At 47.9% G+C, this 19,437-nt stretch overlaps 1 protein-coding gene across 6 annotated transcripts in view; it reads right to left on the bottom strand.

The window, feature by feature from the left end:
- Positions 1-19,437, bottom strand: part of FGGY (FGGY carbohydrate kinase domain containing) — a 356,370-nt gene that overhangs the window by 109,012 nt on the left and 227,921 nt on the right. For all 6 annotated transcript variants that reach the window (XR_011850140.1, XM_072126729.1, XM_072126726.1 and 3 more), the window contains one exon: positions 14,112-14,200. Coding sequence is in view for 5 of the 6 variants with exons in the window: in XM_072126729.1 (XP_071982830.1) it covers positions 14,112-14,200 (89 nt within the window). In the remaining variant the exon portion in view is untranslated. The remainder of the gene's footprint in view (positions 1-14,111; positions 14,201-19,437) is intronic.

The following is a 19,437-nucleotide window of genomic DNA, read 5'->3' as shown; positions in this document are numbered from 1 at the left end:
GTGTCAGCGTGTCACAGTCCTGTCCCCCAAGTGTCAGCGTGTCCCTGTCCCCCAAGTGTCAGCGTGTCCCTGTCCTACCCCCCAAGTGTCAGCGTGTCACAGTCCTATCCCCCAAGTGTCAGCGTGTCCCTGTCCTATCCCCCAAGTGTCAGCGTGTCCCTGTCCTCCCCCCAAGTATCAGCGTGTCCCTGTCCTGTCCCCCAAGTGTCAGCCTGTCCCTGTCCTGTCCCCCAAGTGTCAGCGTGTCCCTGTCCTGTCCCCCAAGTGTCAGCGTGTCCCTGTCCTGTCCCCCAAGTGTCAGTGTGTCCCTGTCCTGTCCCCCAAGTGTCAGCATGTCCCTGTCCTGTACCCCAAGTGTCAGCGTGTCCCTGTCCTGTCCCCCAAGTGTCAGCCTGTCCCTGTCCTGTCCCCCCAAGTGTCAGCGTGTCCCTGTCCTGTCCCCCAAGTGTCAGCATGTCCCTGTCCTGTCCCCCAAGTGTCAGCATGTCACAGTCCTGTCCCCCAAGTGTCAGCGTGTCCCTGTCCTGTCCCCCCAAGTGTCAGCGTGTCCCTGTCCTGTGCCCCCAAGTGTCAGCGTGTCCCAGTCCTGTCCCCCAAGTGTCACCATGTCCCTGTCCTGTCCCCCAAGTGTCAGCATGTCCCTGTCCTGTCCCCCAAGTGTCAGCGTGTCCCTGTCCCCCCAAGTGTCAGCGTGTCCCTGTCCTGTCCCCCCAAGTGTCAGCGTGTCCCCGTCCTGTCCCCCCAAGTGTCAGCATGTCCCTGTCCTGTCCCCCAAGTGTCAGCGTGTCCCTGTCCTGTCCCCCAAGTGTCAGCGTGTCCCTGTCCTCCCCCAAAGTGTCAGCGTGTCCCTGTCCTGTCCCCCCAAGTGTCAGCGTGTCACAGTCCTGTCCCCCAAGTGTCAGCGTGTCACAGTCCTGTCCCCCAAGTGTCAGCGTGTCCCTGTCCCCCAAGTGTCAGCGTGTCCCTGTCCTACCCCCCAAGTGTCAGCGTGTCACAGTCCTATCCCCCAAGTGTCAGCGTGTCCCTGTCCTATCCCCCAAGTGTCAGCGTGTCCCTGTCCTCCCCCCAAGTATCAGCGTGTCCCTGTCCTGTCCCCCAAGTGTCAGCCTGTCCCTGTCCTGTCCCCCAAGTGTCAGCGTGTCCCTGTCCTGTCCCCCAAGTGTCAGCCTGTCCCTGTCCTGTCCCCCAAGTGTCAGCGTGTCCCTGTCCTGTCCCCAAGTGTTAGCGTGTCCCTGTCCCCCCAAGTGTCAGCGTGTCCATGTCCCCCAAGTGTCAGCGTGTCCCTATCCTCCCCCCCCCCCCAAGTGTCAGCGTGTCCCCTGGGACAACCCCTGGAACTACACAGAGGATTCTGTCAGGATGCAAGGTAAGTTATAACACATATATTGTAATGGAAATGCTTAGAAAGGCAGATGTGCACTGCAGCTATAATGGGCTCATGTAACCTGTCTGTAGTGATAATGAGGTCCCTGGTGACAGGTTCCCTTTAAGATTTGAGAACTTTCTTTCCTGGGCAAACCCCAAATATTTTCAATATTTCCTTTGTTTGCTTTATCAAAAATCAATATTTTCTGTACATTTATGACATTTCTTTTATAGCATTTTCCATGTATAGAAGTAACAGAAAACACATCCCCTATTCCTGTGTCTTCTCTGACACTGACACCTATATAATAGATACATAGTACGCAGGTAAAATACATCGGGATATTCCAGTTTTCTAACATGATTTATTTAATCTGCTCACCAGACTGTGAATAACGAGTAAAAGCCGCGGAGACAATGTAACACGTCGTCTTCATGCATCTTTTATGGTTCCAATGTGACAAATTTTGAAATATCAGAATGAAGTCTTTACATAAAAGGTGATAATAGATTTAACTGGGGATTCGCGGAAAAGAGGGAAGCCAATTATACAGGATGGGAGTAGTAGTACTGTGCTGTGCTCATATATACTGGATAGGAGTAGTAGTACTGTGCTGTGCCCATATATACAGGATAGGAGTAGTAGTACTGTGCTGTGCCCATATATACAGGATAGGAGTAGTAGTACTGTGCTGTGCCCATATATACAGGATAGGAGTAGTAGTACTGTACTGTGCTGTGCCCATATATACAGGATAGGAGTAGTAGTACTGTGCTGTGTCCATATATACAGGATAGGAGTAGTAGTACTGTGCTGTGCCCATATATACAGGATAGGAGCAGTAGTACTGTGCTGTGCTCATATATACAGGATAGGAGTAGTAGTACTGTGCTGTGTCCATATATACAGGATAGGAGTAGTAGTACTGTGCTGTGCCCATATATACAGGATAGGAGTAGTAGTACTGTGCTGTACCCATATATACAGGATAGGAGTAGTAGTACTGTGCTGTGCTCATATATACAGGATAGGAGTAGTAGTACTGTGCTGTGCCCATATATACAGGATAGGAGTAGTAGTACTGTGCTGTGCTCATATATACATGATAAGAGTAGTAGTACTGTGCTGTGCCCATATCTACAGGATAGGAGCAATAGTATTGTGCTGTGCTCATATATACAGGATAGGAGTAGTAGTACTGTGCTGTGCCCATATATACAGGATAGGAGCAGTAGTACTGTGCTGTGCTCATATATACAGGATAGGAGTAGTAGTACTGTGCTGTGCCCATATATACAGGATAGGAGTAGTAGTACTGTGCTGTGCCCAAATATACAGGATAGGAGTAGTAGTACTGTGCTGTGTCTATATATACAGGATGGGAGTAGTAGTACTGTGCTGTGTCCATATATTCAGGATAGGAGTAGTAGTACTGTGCTGTGCTCATATATACATGATAGGAGTAGTAGTACTGTGCTGTGTCCATATATACAGGATAGGAGTAGTAGTACTGTGCTGTGTCCATATATACAGGATAGGAGTAGTAGTACTGTGCTGTGTCCATATATACAGGATAGGAGTAGTAGTACTGTGCTGTGTCCATATATACAGGATAGGAGTAGTAGTACTGTACTGTTACTTGTCAGTAGATCCCCTTTATGGAGCAGAACTATATATTATTATTACTCCTGTCAGCGGAAAAAAAAAATTCCCCGCAGTAAAGGGAACAGAGTAATGCGGCGGCGGCGGCGGCACCATGTATCCTGTGGTTTCACAAGGACCCAGAATGTGCTCACATCACCAAACAGATCTCTGTGTGGAGGAAGCCGCGCGCGTCTTATAGCGAGATATGCGCGGAGTTAAGTAGGGACATGAGACGGGGATTAATATTCAGGAATCCTCGGCCACTTAGAGGAAATTTGGTTTTTGCAGCCGGAGGAGAATTTCAGCCGCTGCAAGTTTTCAATTATAGACGGATGTGGTGCCAGGGATAAAGGGATCTCGATTGAGGGTGTTGATTACCAAGAGGCTGAGCTGAGAAATTTCAACCATTATTTGGGTTTCTACATTTTTTATAGATGGAAATTTCTGTACGTTCTGTTCTGGAGAGGGAGAGGTCGTACCCTTAAAATGTGCAGAGAGGCGAAGACTTTGGGGCTGAATGGGCACTTGTCCTTGTGCCGTACATTGTAACAGCAGAGGCACAGACAGAAATATCCTGAATACTAATTTTTTTATAATTTTTTTTAATAAAAAAGCGTCTTTATTATATTGGAATTTTGTGTCCACAGCTCCTATGCAGAACTATGCGTCTCCATGGTTACAGACTACAAATAGATTTATGTTGAAGACCTGCTTACATATACATCTACTGTCCGGTTACTGACTGTCAGAGTTTTTCATAACATATGTGTAATGTCCCGGTGGACGGGTCATCACTAACGTTAGCTCCAGCTCCTGTCGGCTGGAGAGTGTTCGGCCAGCTCTCCCATGCCACCTTTAGGCGTCCATTCTTTAAAAAACTGGAGTTTCGCTCATTTTACACCTTTTCAATAGCTATCCTTTCCGGCCACCTACTGTAGTATAGAGACCTGCAGTATGATAGGCCTATTACTGAAGGGTTAACATGTGATGTTTGTGATATGTTGAAACATATGTTTGTTGCCCTGAAAATCTCCAGAACAAAGGATTTATAAATTCTCTCTCTCTGGAATTCTAGGCCTGGAGACAGGACGGAGTCAATGGGGCTTATTTACTAAGGTCCCGCGGCAGCATTTCCGTCGGGTTTCCAAACGTTTTCGGGGATAGCGCCTGGGATTGCATCGCATGCAATCGGATTGTGTCGCAATCGTGCCGGCATTCATGCGACACAAATCAGGGGGGCGGCCCGACGGATGATCCAGGTAAGTAAATGTGACCTATTGTGCTTTGCTTCGTGTGTACAAAAAGGCAGTGGCGCGCATTGAATTGTATGAAATAAGAAGAAGACTGCATGTGGTAGTGCGGGGAGGACGCTAAACATGGCAGGCAACAGGCCATTTCGGGCAACTATGCGCTTTTTTGCGAGCTAACACCACAGAGATTGCCACCTTGCTGCCCAAGTAGCAGAGCCAATCTGGCTCCTATTAGTCAGCCCCTCACCAGTGGTCTAGGGCTGAGATACTTTCCACCCCCTTGTATGTGACTGCAGAGAGGAACGTTTACAGCCTGTTACCTGCTGCTGCATTGGACTGTGTGCCAGTAAAGAGACTGTGAGTTGTTTTTCAAGATTTCTGTCTCCAAGTGTGATCCCTGGCTGCTGCCGCTAAAGGGTCTCGTGACCCTTTCCCCCCATGTTGTATTGATCTCTCAGGTGACAGCATTGTTATATTATCTCAGGTATCGGGTGTGGGGAGAGTCACCTGCCGCCTCTGATGGTTGTTACAAGCACCTGGGAGAGAGAACAGGAGAGGTCACAGGGCGGAAGGTGATATCACTGGGTGCAACATGGAGGAGCGAGGCCTTTGATGTGGGATATCCACAGTCAGGAGAGAGATGATCAGTATCTCTGTGTATCACCACAACTACAGCGAAAATCACTTACCCTGCAAGTCACCCGATATCAAAGAGTCTGAGAACCGAGGAGACTCATCCAGAGACGTGTCACTAGCAGCAGCTAAACATATAGACAGCGGGAAAACGTGATACACAGAGGATTTTACAGGTTACAGTCATATAGACAGAAGCGGAAATAATATCCAGAACATTCTATGATATGTAAATAGTGAATGAAATACATTTTTGAGGATGGGTCGTGGCCGGACAGTGACCCGAAACGCACAGCCAGGATGACTGAACTTAATGGGGATCATTTACCAAGGGTTGGATATTTTGGCGATTTCCGATTTGCGCCTCATTTAACTGGAAATTGTGTCGCACGCGATCTGATTTTGGCGCATTGGCGCCGGCTTTCATGCAATAGAAATCGGCGGGCCGTCGAACGATCTGACTGATTTGGACTGAGCGCGGGATCAAACATTTAAATTGTGTTGCAAGCCAAGCACTTACATACATCGGGAGGCGAACTCCGGGGACCTGAGTGGGGAAGCGACACATGCAGGATATCGGCGCACGATCTTAGTGACTCCCCGCACAGCGCATTATACACGGACAATGCACTTACATGCACCAGGAAGAAGAAGGTGAACTCCGGGGACCTGAGCGGGGAAGCGACAAATGCAGGATATCGGGCGCATGATCTTAGTGACTCCCTGCACAGCACATTATACACGGACAATGCACTTACATGCACCAGGAAGAAGAAGGTGAACTCCGGGGACCTGAGCGGGGAAGCGACACATGCAGGATATCGGGCGCATGATCTTAGTGACTCCCTGCACAGCACATTATACACGGACAATGCACTTACATGCACCAGGAAGAAGAAGGTGAACTCCGGGGACCTGAGCGGGGAAGCGACACATGCAGGATATCGTTTGCAGGATCTTAGTGACTCCCCGCACAGCGCATTATACACAGACAATGCACTTACATGCACCAGGAAGAAGAAGGTGAACTCCGGGGACCTGAGCGGGGAAGCGACACATGCAGGATATCGGACGCACGATCTTAGTGACTCCCCGCACAGCGCATTACACACGGACAATGCACTTACATGCACCAGGAAGAAGAAGGTGAACTCCGGGGACCTGAGCGGGGAAGCGACACATGCAGGATATCGGGTGCAGGATCTTAGTGACTCCCCGCACAGCGCATTATACACGGACAATGCACTTACATACATCGGGAGGAAGAAAGTGAACTCCAGGGACCTGAGCGGGGAAGCAACACATGCAGGATATCCGGCGTGCGCTGTTAGTGAATGATGGCAGCTGTGCACTGGAGTCGGGGAACGCACAGTGAATGAAGCGCAGGCTGTGCATGTGCACCGTGATCCTGAGGAGGTAGGGAGGTCCCCATTCTCCTTATATATGTGGGGGGCAGTGGTCAGACCCCCAATTAATCAGACACTTATCTCCTTTGTCCTAATTGCAGAAGTGTGTATATTCCTGGGGTCTCCTTATGTGTTGGCGGTGCCCCCTACAGGCACCTGAGCTACACTCAGCATATGAAACTAAGCAATGAAGGTTTCTATTCACTGACAGTAAGCAGAGATCTTAAAACAGTGCAATCCTGACATCAGAATCGTATTATCCATCAAATTTGCGTCACATTTACGTGGGCAATCCGATTATGTGTCCTGAAGAATAGAAGAAGCCAGAAAACATCATCTATAACATCGCGCCCGATTCCTGAGGTCATTCCTCCAAAATAGACAAAGGGCGCGAGCTCCAATGTCATATCTGGTGCAGACCGAGAAGAGAAGCCGTAATAACAGCCAGGAGGGGGAGGGGCACGGGCTCCGATTTCACAGTTTCACATGATATCGAAACTTGTCTTAAAGACGCTTCCCACAGAACCCTGGTTAATTGTTTATCAAGTAGCCATCGCTTTGTCACATTAAGACTCATTGCCGCGGCTTAGCGAGGCTGAGATCCCAGGATGACTTCATCGCTGGCTGTGAGCATGGCCGCCTGCCAGGAATATCTCTGCGGCCTCTCCCCTCCATCCTCTCCTTGCAGCGTCTGGCAGTACAATGCATGTTCATCAACAAGCGGAGTCAGGCCCGAGAGCTAATCCTAGGACACAAAGGACGGGGAGAGGATCTCTCGAGTTGGGAGGGACATATATCTGCAGGGGTAGGGCTATAGGGAGTGCAGAGCATAAGTACTACGCAGGGGCGGGGCCATAGGGAGTGCAGAGCATAAGTACTACGCAGGGGCGGGGCCATAGGGAGTGCAGAGGTGTAACCTTCAGAAGGGGTGGAACCAAAAAGATTCCAGAGATGCGACCTTCAGCATAGGTGGAGCCATAAGGAGTGCAAAGGTGTAATTGTCAGCAGGGGTGAGGCTATAAGGAGTACAGAAAGGTAGTAGTCAGCAGGGATGGGGCTATAAGGAGTACAGAAAGGTAGTAGTTGGCAGGGCTGGGGCTATAAGGAGTACAGAAAGGTAGTAGTAAGCAGGGCTGGGGCTATAAGGAGTACAGAAAGGTAGTAGTCGGCAGGGCTGGGGCTATAAGGAGTATAGAAAGGTAGTAGTCAGTAGGGCTGGGGCTATAAGGAGTACAAAAAGGTAGTAGTCAGCAGGGCTGGGGCTATAAGGAGTACAGAAAGGTAGTAGTCAGCAAGGCTGGGGCTATAAGGAGTACAGAAAGGTAGTAGTCGGCATGGATGGGGCTATAAGGAGTACAGAAAGGTAGTAGTCAGCACGGCTGGGCTATATGGAGTACAGAAAGGTAGTAGTCAGCAGGGCTGGGGCTATAAGGAGTACAGAAAGGTAGTAGTCAGCAGGGCTGGGGCTATAAGGAGTATAAAAAGGTAGTAGTCAGCAGGACTTGGGCTATAAGGAGTACAGAAAGGTAGTAGTCAGCACGGCTGGGCTATATGGAGTACAGAAAGGTAGTAGTCAGCAGGGCTGGGGCTATATGGAGTACAGAAAGGTAGTAGTAAGCAGGGCTGGGGCTATAAGGAGTACAGAAAGGTAGTAGTCAGCAGGGCTGGGGCTATATGGAGTACAGAAAGGTAGTAGTCAGCACGGCTGGGCTATATGGAGTACAGAAAGGTAGTAGTCAGCAGGGCTGAGGCTATAAGGAGTACAGAAAGGTAGTAATCAGCAGGGATGGGGCTATAAGGAGTATAGAAAGGTAGTAGTCAGCAGGGCTGGGCTATAATGAGTACAGAAAGGTAGTAGTCAGCAGGGCTGGGGCTATAAGGAGTACAGAAAGGTAGTAGTCGGCAGGGCTGGGGCTATAAGGAGTATAAAAAGGTAGTAGTCAGCAGGACTGGGGCTATAAGGAGTACAGAAAGGTAGTAGTCAGCAGAGCTGGGGCTACAGGAGTACAGAAAGGTAGTAGTCAGCAGGGCTGGGGCTATAAGGAGTACAGAAAGGTAGTAGTCAGCAGGGCTGGGGCTATAAGGAGTACAGAAAGGTAGTAGTCAGCAGGGTTGGGGGTATAAGGAGTACAGAAAGGTAGTAGTCAGCAGGGCTGGGGCTATAAGGAGTACAGAAAGGTAGTAGTCAGCAGGACTGGGCTATAAGGAGTATAGAAAGGTAGTAGTCAGCAGGGCTGGGGCTATAAGGAGTACAGAAACGTAGTAGTCGGCAGGGCTGGGACTATATGGAGTACAGAAAGGTAGTAATCAGCATGGATGGGGCTATAAGGAGTATAGAAAGGTAGTAGTCAGCAGGGATGGGGCTATAAGGAGTATAGATAGGTTTTATTCAGCAGGGCTGGGGCTATAAGGAGTACAGAAAGGTAGTAGTCAGCAGGGCTGGGGCTATAAGGAGTACAGAAAGGTAGTAGTCGGCAGGGCTGGGACTATATGGAGTACAGAAAGGTAGTAATCAGCATGGATGGGGCTATAAGGAGTATAGAAAGGTAGTAGTCAGCATGGATGGGGCTATAAGGAGTACAGAAAGGAAGTAGTCAGCAGGGCTGGGGCTATAAGGAGTACAGAAAGGTAGTAGTCGGCAGGGCTGGGGCTATAAGGAGTACAAAAAGGTAGTAGTCAGCAGGGCTGGGGCTATAAGGAGTACAGAAAGGTAGTAGTCGGCATGGATGGGGCTATAAGGAGTACAGAAAGGTAGTAGTCAGTAAGGCTGGGGCTATAAGGAGTACAGAAAGGTAGTAGTCAGCAAGGCTGGGGCTATAAGGAGTACAGAAAGGTAGTAGTCAGCAAGGCTGGGGCTATAAGGAGTACAGAAAGGTAGTAGTCGGCATGGATGGGGCTATAAGGAGTACAGAAAGGTAGTAGTCAGCACGGCTGGGCTATATGGAGTACAGAAAGGTAGTAGTCAGCAGGGCTGGGGCTATAAGGAGTACAGAAAGGTAGTAGTCAGCAGGGCTGGGGCTATAAGGAGTATAAAAAGGTAGTAGTCAGCAGGACTTGGGCTATAAGGAGTACAGAAAGGTAGTAGTCAGCACGGCTGGGCTATATGGAGTACAGAAAGGTAGTAGTCAGCAGGGCTGGGGCTATATGGAGTACAGAAAGGTAGTAATCAGCAGGGCTGGGGCTATATGGAGTACAGAAAGGTAGTAGTCAGCAGGGCTGGGGCTATAAGGAGTACAGAAAGGTAGTAGTCAGCAGGGCTGGGGCTATATGGAGTACAGAAAGGTAGTAGTCAGCACGGCTGGGCTATATGGAGTACAGAAAGGTAGTAGTCAGCAGGGCTGAGGCTATAAAGAGTACAGAAAGGTAGTAGTCAGCAGGGCTGGGGCTATAAGGAGTATAGAAAGGTAGTAGTCAGCAGGGCTGGGCTATAATGAGTACAGAAAGGTAGTAGTCAGCAGGGCTGGGGCTATAAGGAGTGCAGAAAGGTAGTAGTCAGCAGGGCTGGGGCTATAAGGAGTATAAAAAGGTAGTAGTCAGCAGGACTGGGGCTATAAGGAGTACAGAAAGGTAGTAGTCAGCAGAGCTGGGGCTATAGGAGTACAGAAAGGTAGTAGTCAGCAGGGCTGGGGCTATAAGGAGTACAGAAAGGTAGTAGTCAGCAGGCAGGGCTGGGGCTATAAGGAGTACAGAAAGGTAGTAATCAGCAGGGCTGGGGCTATAAGGAGTACAGAAAGGTAGTAGTCAGCAGGGCTGGGGGTATAAGGAGTACAGAAAGGTAGTAGTCAGCAGGGCTGGGGCTATAAGGAGTACAGAAAGGTAGTAGTCAGCAGGGCTGGGGCTATAAGGAGTACAGAAAGGTAGTAGTCAGCAGGGCTGGGGGTATAAGGAGTACAGAAAGGTAGTAGTCAGCAGGGCTGGGGCTATAAGGAGTACAGAAAGGTAGTAGTCAGCAGGACTGGGCTATAAGGAGTATAGAAAGGTAGTAGTCAGCAGGGCTGGGGCTATAAGGAGTATAGAAAGGTAGTAGTCAGCAGGGATGGGGCTATAAGGAGTATAGATAGGTTTTATTCAGCAGGGCTGGGGCTATAAGGAGTACAGAAAGGTAGTAGTCAGCAGGACTGGGGCTATATGGAGTACAGAAAGGTAGTAATCAGCATGGATGGGGCTATAAGGAGTATAGAAAGGTAGTAGTCAGCATGGATGGGGCTATAAGGAGTACAGAAAGGTAGTAGTCAGCGGGGCTGGGGCTATAAGGAGTACAGAAAGGTAGTAGTCGGCAGGGCTGGGGCTATAAGGAGTATAAAAAGGTAGTAGTCAGCAGGGCTGGGGCTATAAGGAGTACAGAAAGGTAGTAGTCGGCATGGATGGGGCTATAAGGAGTACAGAAAGGTAGTAGTCAGTAGGGCTATATGGAGTACAGAAAGGTAGTAGTCAGCAGGGCTGGGCTATAAGGAGTATAGAAAGGTTTTAGTCAGCAGGACTGGGGCTATAAGGAGTACAGAAAAGTAGTAGTCACAAGAGGTGTAGCTACATGGAGTGAAGAGTAGTCGTAGTCAGCAGGGATGGGCAATATGCTATGAAGAGAGTTATGGGTCATGACTGGACCCTTATGTTTGGGAGATCCATCTTTCTGACACCAAACCTTCATTATACCCGGCACATGGCAGGTCCTGGAGCCCGGACACCTCCAGTTATATCTTTATTCTCAGTCCTGTACAGGCTCTTAGACTCCTTTAACCTCACCTCTGGCGCCGCTTATCTTGGCAGTCCGGCTGTAGGAGCTGAAGATGGTAGATGTGACCACGGTCTCTCACCCCAGGCATGTAGCCGCGGCCGCTCCGCTATAGACCTCTGTATTACAGTAATAGATGAGACATCCAGACCTGGAATCCTGTAACCTGAGAGGAGCAGCGGCTCAGACACTCGGCTAATAATGAGACAGTCAGGACCCCGCTGCAGCCTGGGATCCCCTTACAGCCGCGCTCTCTCACCATTGTTGTGTATAAGACAGACTTAACGCCACTTTTGAAGTCCGGGATATAATGAGACACACGGGATGGCGGTAAATCCTCCCCACCCCCAGAATTTATTATACAAGAAAGAGCAAAGAATAGATCACTTGTATCAGACACAACAATGTAACACAAACTGTCTAATAACCACCGGACTGACAGCATGTACGGACAGATGTAGCAGAGCTGACACAGTCGTGCTTTTGCCAAATTTGGTTGCAGCTCTACAGGCCCTCCTCCATGCTCTGAGTGTATACAGACAGAGGCCTGTTACAGCTTTTACTCAGAGCAGAGTGGAGGGGCTGTGGAGCAGAGAGCAGAGAGCACAGCAGTGTGAGGACACACCCTAGTGCACTTGGAGAAGCTACAATCCTGGAATATTAATCCGTATATCACAGTCCTGCTGCTACTAACAACATACACAGAGGTCTAATTACACATCTCTCCAGGGACAATACCTAACACTATCTACAGGGAGCACAGAGCACAGCAGTGTGAGGAAACACCCTAGTGCACTTGAAGAAGCTACAATCCTGGTATATAAATCAATATATATCACAGTCCTGCTGCTACTAAGAACACACACAGAGGTCTGATTACACATCTCTCCAGGGACAATACGTAAAACTATCTACAGAGAGCACAGAGCACAGCAGTGTGAGGAAACACCTTGGAGAAGCTACAATCCTGGAATATAAATCCATATATCACAGTCCTGCTGCTATTAACAACATATACAAAGGTCTGATTACACATCTCCCCAGGGACAATACATAACACTGGCTGCAGAGAGCACAGAGCACAGCAGTGTGAGGTCTGATTACACATCTCTCCAGGGACAAAACATAACACTGGATGCAGAGAGCACAGAGCACAGCAGTGTGAGGTCTGATTACACATCTCTCCAGGGACAATACATAACACTGGCTGCAGAGAGCACAGAGCACAGCAGTGTGAGGTCTGATTACACATCTCTCCAGGGACAATACATAACACTGGCTGCAGAGAGCACAGAGCACAGCAGTGTGAGGTCTGATTACACATCTCTCCAGGGACAATACATAACACTGGCTGCAGAGAACACAGAACACCTGCTTACAGGTTCCTTTACGCAGGAGTTAGGACAGAGAGATCCCAATAGTTCAGCATCAGATTTTTGGGTAGAAAATACCAAGTCACTAGTAAAAATAATAAAACGGAATTGTAAAACCGTTTGAAAAATTTCCAATTTAATTAGAATTTTCAGAGACCTCTTTTCCACGGTTGTTGTTTTTGGCTTCCACTATTAAGGGGCGAGTAGAATAATCAGATCTCTCGCTGTTACCCGTGACGAGGGCGAAAAAAAATAACAGCGTGCGGAAAGATTATCCAAAAATGTGGAAAAGTGCAGGAAAAAATGGACGCGGAGAGTTTTTATATTCTGTCAAAATCCTGATAATTTGATGACTCCAGGGGGGGATGGAGCGGCCGGGGGTGCAGCCTCCACACATCTGTTATAACCACTACCCCTCCCCTAATCTCTTGGCTTGGGGGTAAGACATGGGGTACAGGGGGCTTCTGGGAGATCAGTCGGATGATGGATGAGGACGATTATTTTGGATCACGGAGGGGGTTCGGTTTCACAAATTCAAAACTTAGGATTTGAAAAGGTTTAAGACTGTGAATTTTTTTAAGGTCAAATTTCATTATCAGGAACGAGAATCGTGAAACAAAAAAGTCGCCGTAGAGGGAAGACGTAAGCCCGAACACAGATCCCTCCCTCCCCGGACAGTGAGGGTCATTTACTAAGGGCCAGAATCACTCTTTTTCGTCGGGCTTCACAAAAATTACCGATTTGTGCCGAATTGCCCCGGGTTTTTGGCGCACACGATTGGTTTGTGGCCCATTGGTGCCGGCATGCACGCGGCGGAAATCGGGGGGCGTGGCCGTCGGAAAACCTGACGGATTCGGAACAACCGCGGAATTAAAAATTAAAAGACACGCACTTACCTGCACACAAGATAGGACCGTAAACTCCAACGAACTCTGGCGGACTTCAACACCTGGTGGACATCGGTCGCACTGCCTTAGTGAATCGCCGGAAGACCCGAATCCTCGACGGAGAAGCCGCTGCTGGATCGGGAATGGACCGGGTAAGTAAATGAGCCCCATTGTGTCAGTGTCAGTCCAGGAGAAGATAAAAAAAAATTGGTGATGGAACAGCTCCCGGCGAGGCAGGAGGATAGCGGAGGGGGAGGGGCTGATGGGTAAGTGCCCTCCATTACATCTCTGTGCAGTGGCGTCCGGCTTGGCTCCTAGTTGTTTATGGCTTTTTAAGGGGTCGGACATTGACTTACATAGTAGCTACCTATAGGTGGCACTATAGAGACAGCTTCATTTCGGAGTAGAGCTAATTTGTATACTTTGTTGCTAATTTGCCTACTTTGTTGCTAATTTGCATACTTTTTTGTTAATTTGCATACTTTGTTCTATCGATTCTTCTCGGGCCTCACATTTATTATAGAACATTACAGTATGGATACATAAAGTCGGGGCTGAGTCAGGGCTGAGACGCCTCAACATCCAGTAAGAAAAAAAAGCAGCTTCGTCTGGTGGTCAAAGGACCTTTATGTCACATGACCTCACCAAAAGTCCTTCAGTCCATGGGGAAATATCATACATAGGGGGCGATAATGAGCACCGGATAAGCTCCTCCTATTAGTTCTCCTGGCTCCACCCCGAAATCTTGGAGTACGGACGTTTACAATGTTTGATGTAACTGCACCCCTTAATGTATCCAAAGCAATGCAGAGACACCTACCTGGTGAGGGCCCCAGTTGCTTTCCAGGATAGAAAATCTGGCAGATCAAAGAAGTGTCCGGCCTTATCCCAGCAGTCTCTACGGAGATTCTATAAATGTAGAATAGGAAGAAGAAATCAGGTCAGAGATTGTCACCCCCTCCCCATAGAGGTGGCTGTATATGCAGTATGTAGTAATCTCCTAAGCTCCCCCTAGTGGTGGTGTATATACAGTATGTAGTAATCTCCTGAGCACCTCCTAATGGTGGCTGTATATACAGTATATAGTAATCTCCTGAGCTCCCCCTAGTGGTGGCTGTATATACAGTATGTAGTAATCTCCTGAGCACCTCCTAATGGTGGCTGTAAATACAGTATGTAATAATCTCCTGAGCTCCTCCTAGTGGTGGCTGTATATACAGTATGTAGTAATCCCCTGAGCTCCCCCTAGTGGTGGCTGTATATACAGTATGTAGTAATCTCCTGAGCTCCTCCTAGTGGTGGCTGTATATACAGTATGTAGTAATCTCCTGAGCACCTCCTAATGGTGGCTGTAAATACAGTATGTAGTGATCTCCTGAGCTCCTCCTAGTGGTGGCTGTATATGCAGTATGTAGTAATCTCCTGAGCTCCCCCTAGTGGTGGCTGTATATAGAGTATGTAGTAATCTCCTGAGCTCCCCCTAGTGGTGGCTGTATATAGAGTATGTAGTAGTCTCCTGAGCTCCCCCTAGTGGTGGCTGTATATACAGTATGTAGTAATCTCCTGAGCTCCTCCTAGTGGTGCCAGTATATACAGTATGTAGTAATCTCCTGAGCACCTCCTAATGGTGGCTGTATATACAGTATATAGTAATCTCCTGAGCTCCCCCTAGTGGTGGCTGTATATACAGTATATAGTAATCTCCTGAGCTCCCCCTAGTGGTGGCTGTATATACAGTATGTAGTAATCTCCTGAGCTCCCCCTAGTGGTGGCTGTATATATAGTATGTAGTAATCTCCTGAGCTCCTCCTAGTGGTGGCTGTATATACAGTATGTAGTAATCTCCTGAGCTCCTCCTTGTGGTGGTGTGTATGCAGTATGTAGTAATCTCCTGATCTCCTCCTAGTGGTGGCTGTATATACAGTATGTAGTAATCTCCTGAGCTCCCCCTACTGGTGGCTGTATATACAGTATGTAGTAATCTCCTGAGCTCCCCCTAGTGGGGGCTATATATACAGTATGTAGTGATCTCCTTAACTCCCCCTAGTGGTGGCTGTATATCATGTATGTAGTAATCTCCAGAGCTCCCCGCTAGTAGTGGATGTATATGCAGTATGTAGTAATCTCCTGAGCTCCTACTAGTGGTGGCTGTATATGCAGTATGTAGTAATCTCCTGAGCTCCCCCTAGCAGAGGCTGCATATACAGTATGTAGTAATCTCTTGAGCTCCCCCTAGTGGTGGCTGTATATACAGTATGTAGTAATCTCCTGAGCTCCTCCTAGTGGTGGCTGTATATACAGTATGTAGTAATCTCCTGAGCTCCCCCTAGTGGTGGCTGTATATGCAGTATGTAGTAGTCTCCTGAGCTCCCCCTAGCAGAGGCTGCTTATACAGTATGTAGTAATCTCTTGAGCTCCCCCTAGTGGTGGCTGTATATACAGTATGTAGTAATCTCCTGAGCTCCCCCTAGTGGTGGCTGTATATACAGTATGTAGTAATCTCCTGAGCTCCTCCTAGTGGTGGCTGTATATACAGTATGTAGTGATCTCCTGAGCTCCTCCTAGTGGTGGCTGTATATACAGTATGTAGTAATCTCCTGAGCTCCTCCTAGTGGTGGCTGTATATACAGCATGTAGTAATCTCCTGAGCTACCCCTACTGGTGGCTGTATATACAGCATGTAATAATCTCCAGAGCTCCCCATACTGGTGGCTGTATATACAGTATGTAGTGATCTCCTGAGCTACTCCTAGTGGTGGCTGTATATACAGTATGTAGTGATCTCCTCAGCTCCTCCTAGTGGTGGCTGTATATACAGCATGTAGTAATCTCCTGAGCTCCCCCTACTGGTGGCTGTATATACAGTATGTAGTAATCTCCTGAGCTCCTACTAGTGGTGGCTGTATATGCAGTATGTAGTAATCTCCTGAGCTCTCCCTACTGGTGGCTGAATATACAGTATGTAGTAGTCTCCTGAGCTCCCCCTAGTGGTGGCTGCATATACAGTATGTAGTAGTCTCCTGAGCTCCCCCTAGCAGAGGCTGCATATACAGTATGTAGTAATCTCTAGAGCTCCCCCTAGTGGTGGCTGTATATACAGTATGTAGTAATCTCCTGAGCTCCTCCTAGTGGTGGCTGTATATACAGTATGTAGTGATCTCCTGAGCTCCTCCTAGTGGTGGCTGTATATACAGTATGTAGTAATCTCCTGAGCTCCCCCTAGTGGTGTCTGTATATACAGTATGTAGTAATCTCCTGAGCTCCCCCTAGTGGTGGCTGTATATACAGTATGTAGTGATCTCCTGAGCTCCTCCTAGTGGTGGTGTGTATACAGCATATAGTAATTTCCTGATCCCCTCCTAGTGGTGGCTGTATATACAGTATGTAGTAATCTCCTGATCCCCTCCTAGTGGTGGCTGTATATACAGTATGTAGTAATCTCCTGAGCTCCCCTAGTGGTGGCTGTATATACAGTATGTAGTAATCTTCAGAGCTCCCCCTAGTGGTGTCTGTATATACAGTATGTAGTAATCTCCTGAGCTCCCCCTAGTGGTGTCTGTATATACAGTATGTAGTAATCTCCTGAGCTCCCCTAGTGGTGGCTGTATATACATGTAGTAATCTCCTGATCTCCTCCTAGTGGTGTCTGTATATACAGTATGTAGTAATCTCCTGATCCCCTCCTAGTGGTGGCTGTATATACAGTATGTAGTAATCTCCTGAGCTCCTCCTTGTGGTGGTGTATATGCAGTATGTAGTAATCTCCTGAGCTCCCCCTAGTGGTGGCTGTATATGCCGTATGTAGTAATCTCCTGAGCTCCCACTAGTGGTGTCTGTATATACAGTATGTAGTAATCTCCTGAGCTCCCCCTAGTGGTGTCTGTATATACAGTATGTAGTAATCTCCTGAGCTCCCACTAGTGGTGTCTGTATATACAGTATGTAGTAATCTCCTGAGCTCCCCCTACTGGTGGCTATATATACAGTATGTAGTAATCTCCTGAGCTCCCACTAGTGGTGTCTGTATATACAGTATGTAGTAATCTTCTGAGCTCCCCCTAGCCGAAGCTGCATATACAGTATGTAGTGATCTCCTGAGTGGTGGCTGTATATCATGTATGTGGTAATACATACTGCATATACAGCCACCACTAGGGGGAGCTCAGGAGATTACTATGTTCTGCATATACAGCCACCACTAGGAGGAGCTAATAAAATGCACTGTGCTACATACAGTATGAAATCTTTTCTGATTTCTTTGTTACAAAAATTAGTCTTAACCTGAAACAATTATATACTACTACATAAAAAAAATCACATGAGTTAAATGGTGGACATTCCCCTTATGTTGGGAGTGATGGGACTGGGAAGAAGTAATTAGCAGATATTCCTTCATTGTATCATCATCCTCCTCATCATTGTGCTGCAGAGGAAGGTCTGGCAGCTGTCATGTCCTGGGGCAGATGATGGAGTGAGTGTCTCTATCAGCCCCGTCCTCCGCTGCGCTCCTACATTACATGGGGCGATTATGATAATGGACACTACAGAGCCCTATAGATTATCGGCCGCAGACAACATCTTTACTCTGAGGTTTTTGTGTTCCCCTGCCGGCCCCCGCTATCAGCTACGGGGGGAGCCTCCAGCTGGAGCGCAGCAGACGAGGAGGAAATTCAGCCTCTCACAAAAAACATTCGCCACAAAACGTATCGTATGACTCCTGAAAATGGATCTGAATTCTAAGATCATAAAACTGAAATATTTCTCCGGTGTCAGCTCTGGAATGTTAATAGTGTATGTGGGGAAGAATACGGGAGTAACTGCCCCCTCCGAGTCCTTGCATCGTCCCCTTCTGTTATGAGATGGGTGGTAATGACCCAACTGTGCTTGAAACCTGAACGGCATATAAAAAATAACCTGTGAGGTAAATACGGGGATCATATAGAATGTTATATACAATGTATCGGTTTCAGATAGTATGTGACAACCTGGAGACGGCCCCCTATATATAAAACGGCAGCTCCTTAGAGAATTGGGAGGGGTATACAGTGTGCTGGGATCTACAGAGTGATTGTGAAGTATGAGCTGCATATTGGAAGAGGGTCTGTAGTGGGCAGGGGTGCACTAGCCATGAGGCAAGTTGAGCCTCTTGCCTTAGGCAGCAGGCGGGCGGGCAGAATCAGGGGCTCAGTCACCTGCTGCAAAGCAGAACTTGACACTTAAAAATAGTGTTTCTTCACACCAGATGTCAGCATGGGGGTGAGACGCTGCATGGAGAACCCACATATTAAAAAAATAACCTTATATTTACTACTGGATGGGGTGGAGGGAGCGCCATTCTATATCTCACCTCAGGCAGCACAGAGTTCAGCTTCACCTCCAGGTAGCAGGGACTATGTAGAATTTTAATGTAATTAAGTATCTAGGATAAAAGATCCTAAAACTGTAGGTTACCCCAAACACTACAATAGGGCTCTTCCACACCCCTAGCCCTGCCTTCCAGCATTAGGTGACATTGGGGCACAATTACTATGGGATGTGCGCCAGTTTTATGTCACATTTTGCACATCCTTTCTAGTGCATCCGTTTTTAACCGCTTTTGCCAATTATCTGAATTAAGATAATTGGGAAAATGGCCAAAAACGGTCAAAAACGGATGCGTTTTCAAAAAAATTAATGCGTTTTTAAAACGCACACGTTTTTTATTGGACTGAAAACGAAAATGCTTAAAAACGGGCCAAAGACTGATTCAAAACGCCACGTGTGACACCACCCTAAATTTGCAAAAGTCATCCCCTTCACCACTGCAGCCAAAAATGTGTCCAGAGTGAAATTGTTGCTCATAGTAACAGTAGAGACACGTAATTGGGCTCTTCCGCGGCGGCAGCACATAATCCAGGGGTCCCATTCACTACACGGATTGAGCCATAAATCTCCTCTCCTTTACGGCAGGAGGCTGCTCCGAGCTGATTTATTCCGGCTAAGTAATGGAGAGAGAGCAAATGGACTTACACAATTCATATCCCCCCTTTATGAGGACGTCTCCTCATCAAGCAATGTTAATTATCCGCCATCACCGTGAGACTGACAAACGCGTCCTGTTATTCCCCCTGACCTTACCCCGTTACCCCGCCGGCACCTGACCGCAG

The sequence above is a fragment of the Engystomops pustulosus genome, chromosome 10 (assembly GCF_040894005.1).
Source record: "Engystomops pustulosus chromosome 10, aEngPut4.maternal, whole genome shotgun sequence".
Taxonomy (NCBI): domain Eukaryota; kingdom Metazoa; phylum Chordata; class Amphibia; order Anura; family Leptodactylidae; genus Engystomops; species Engystomops pustulosus.
This window is presented reverse-complemented; position numbering and strand designations above follow the sequence as displayed.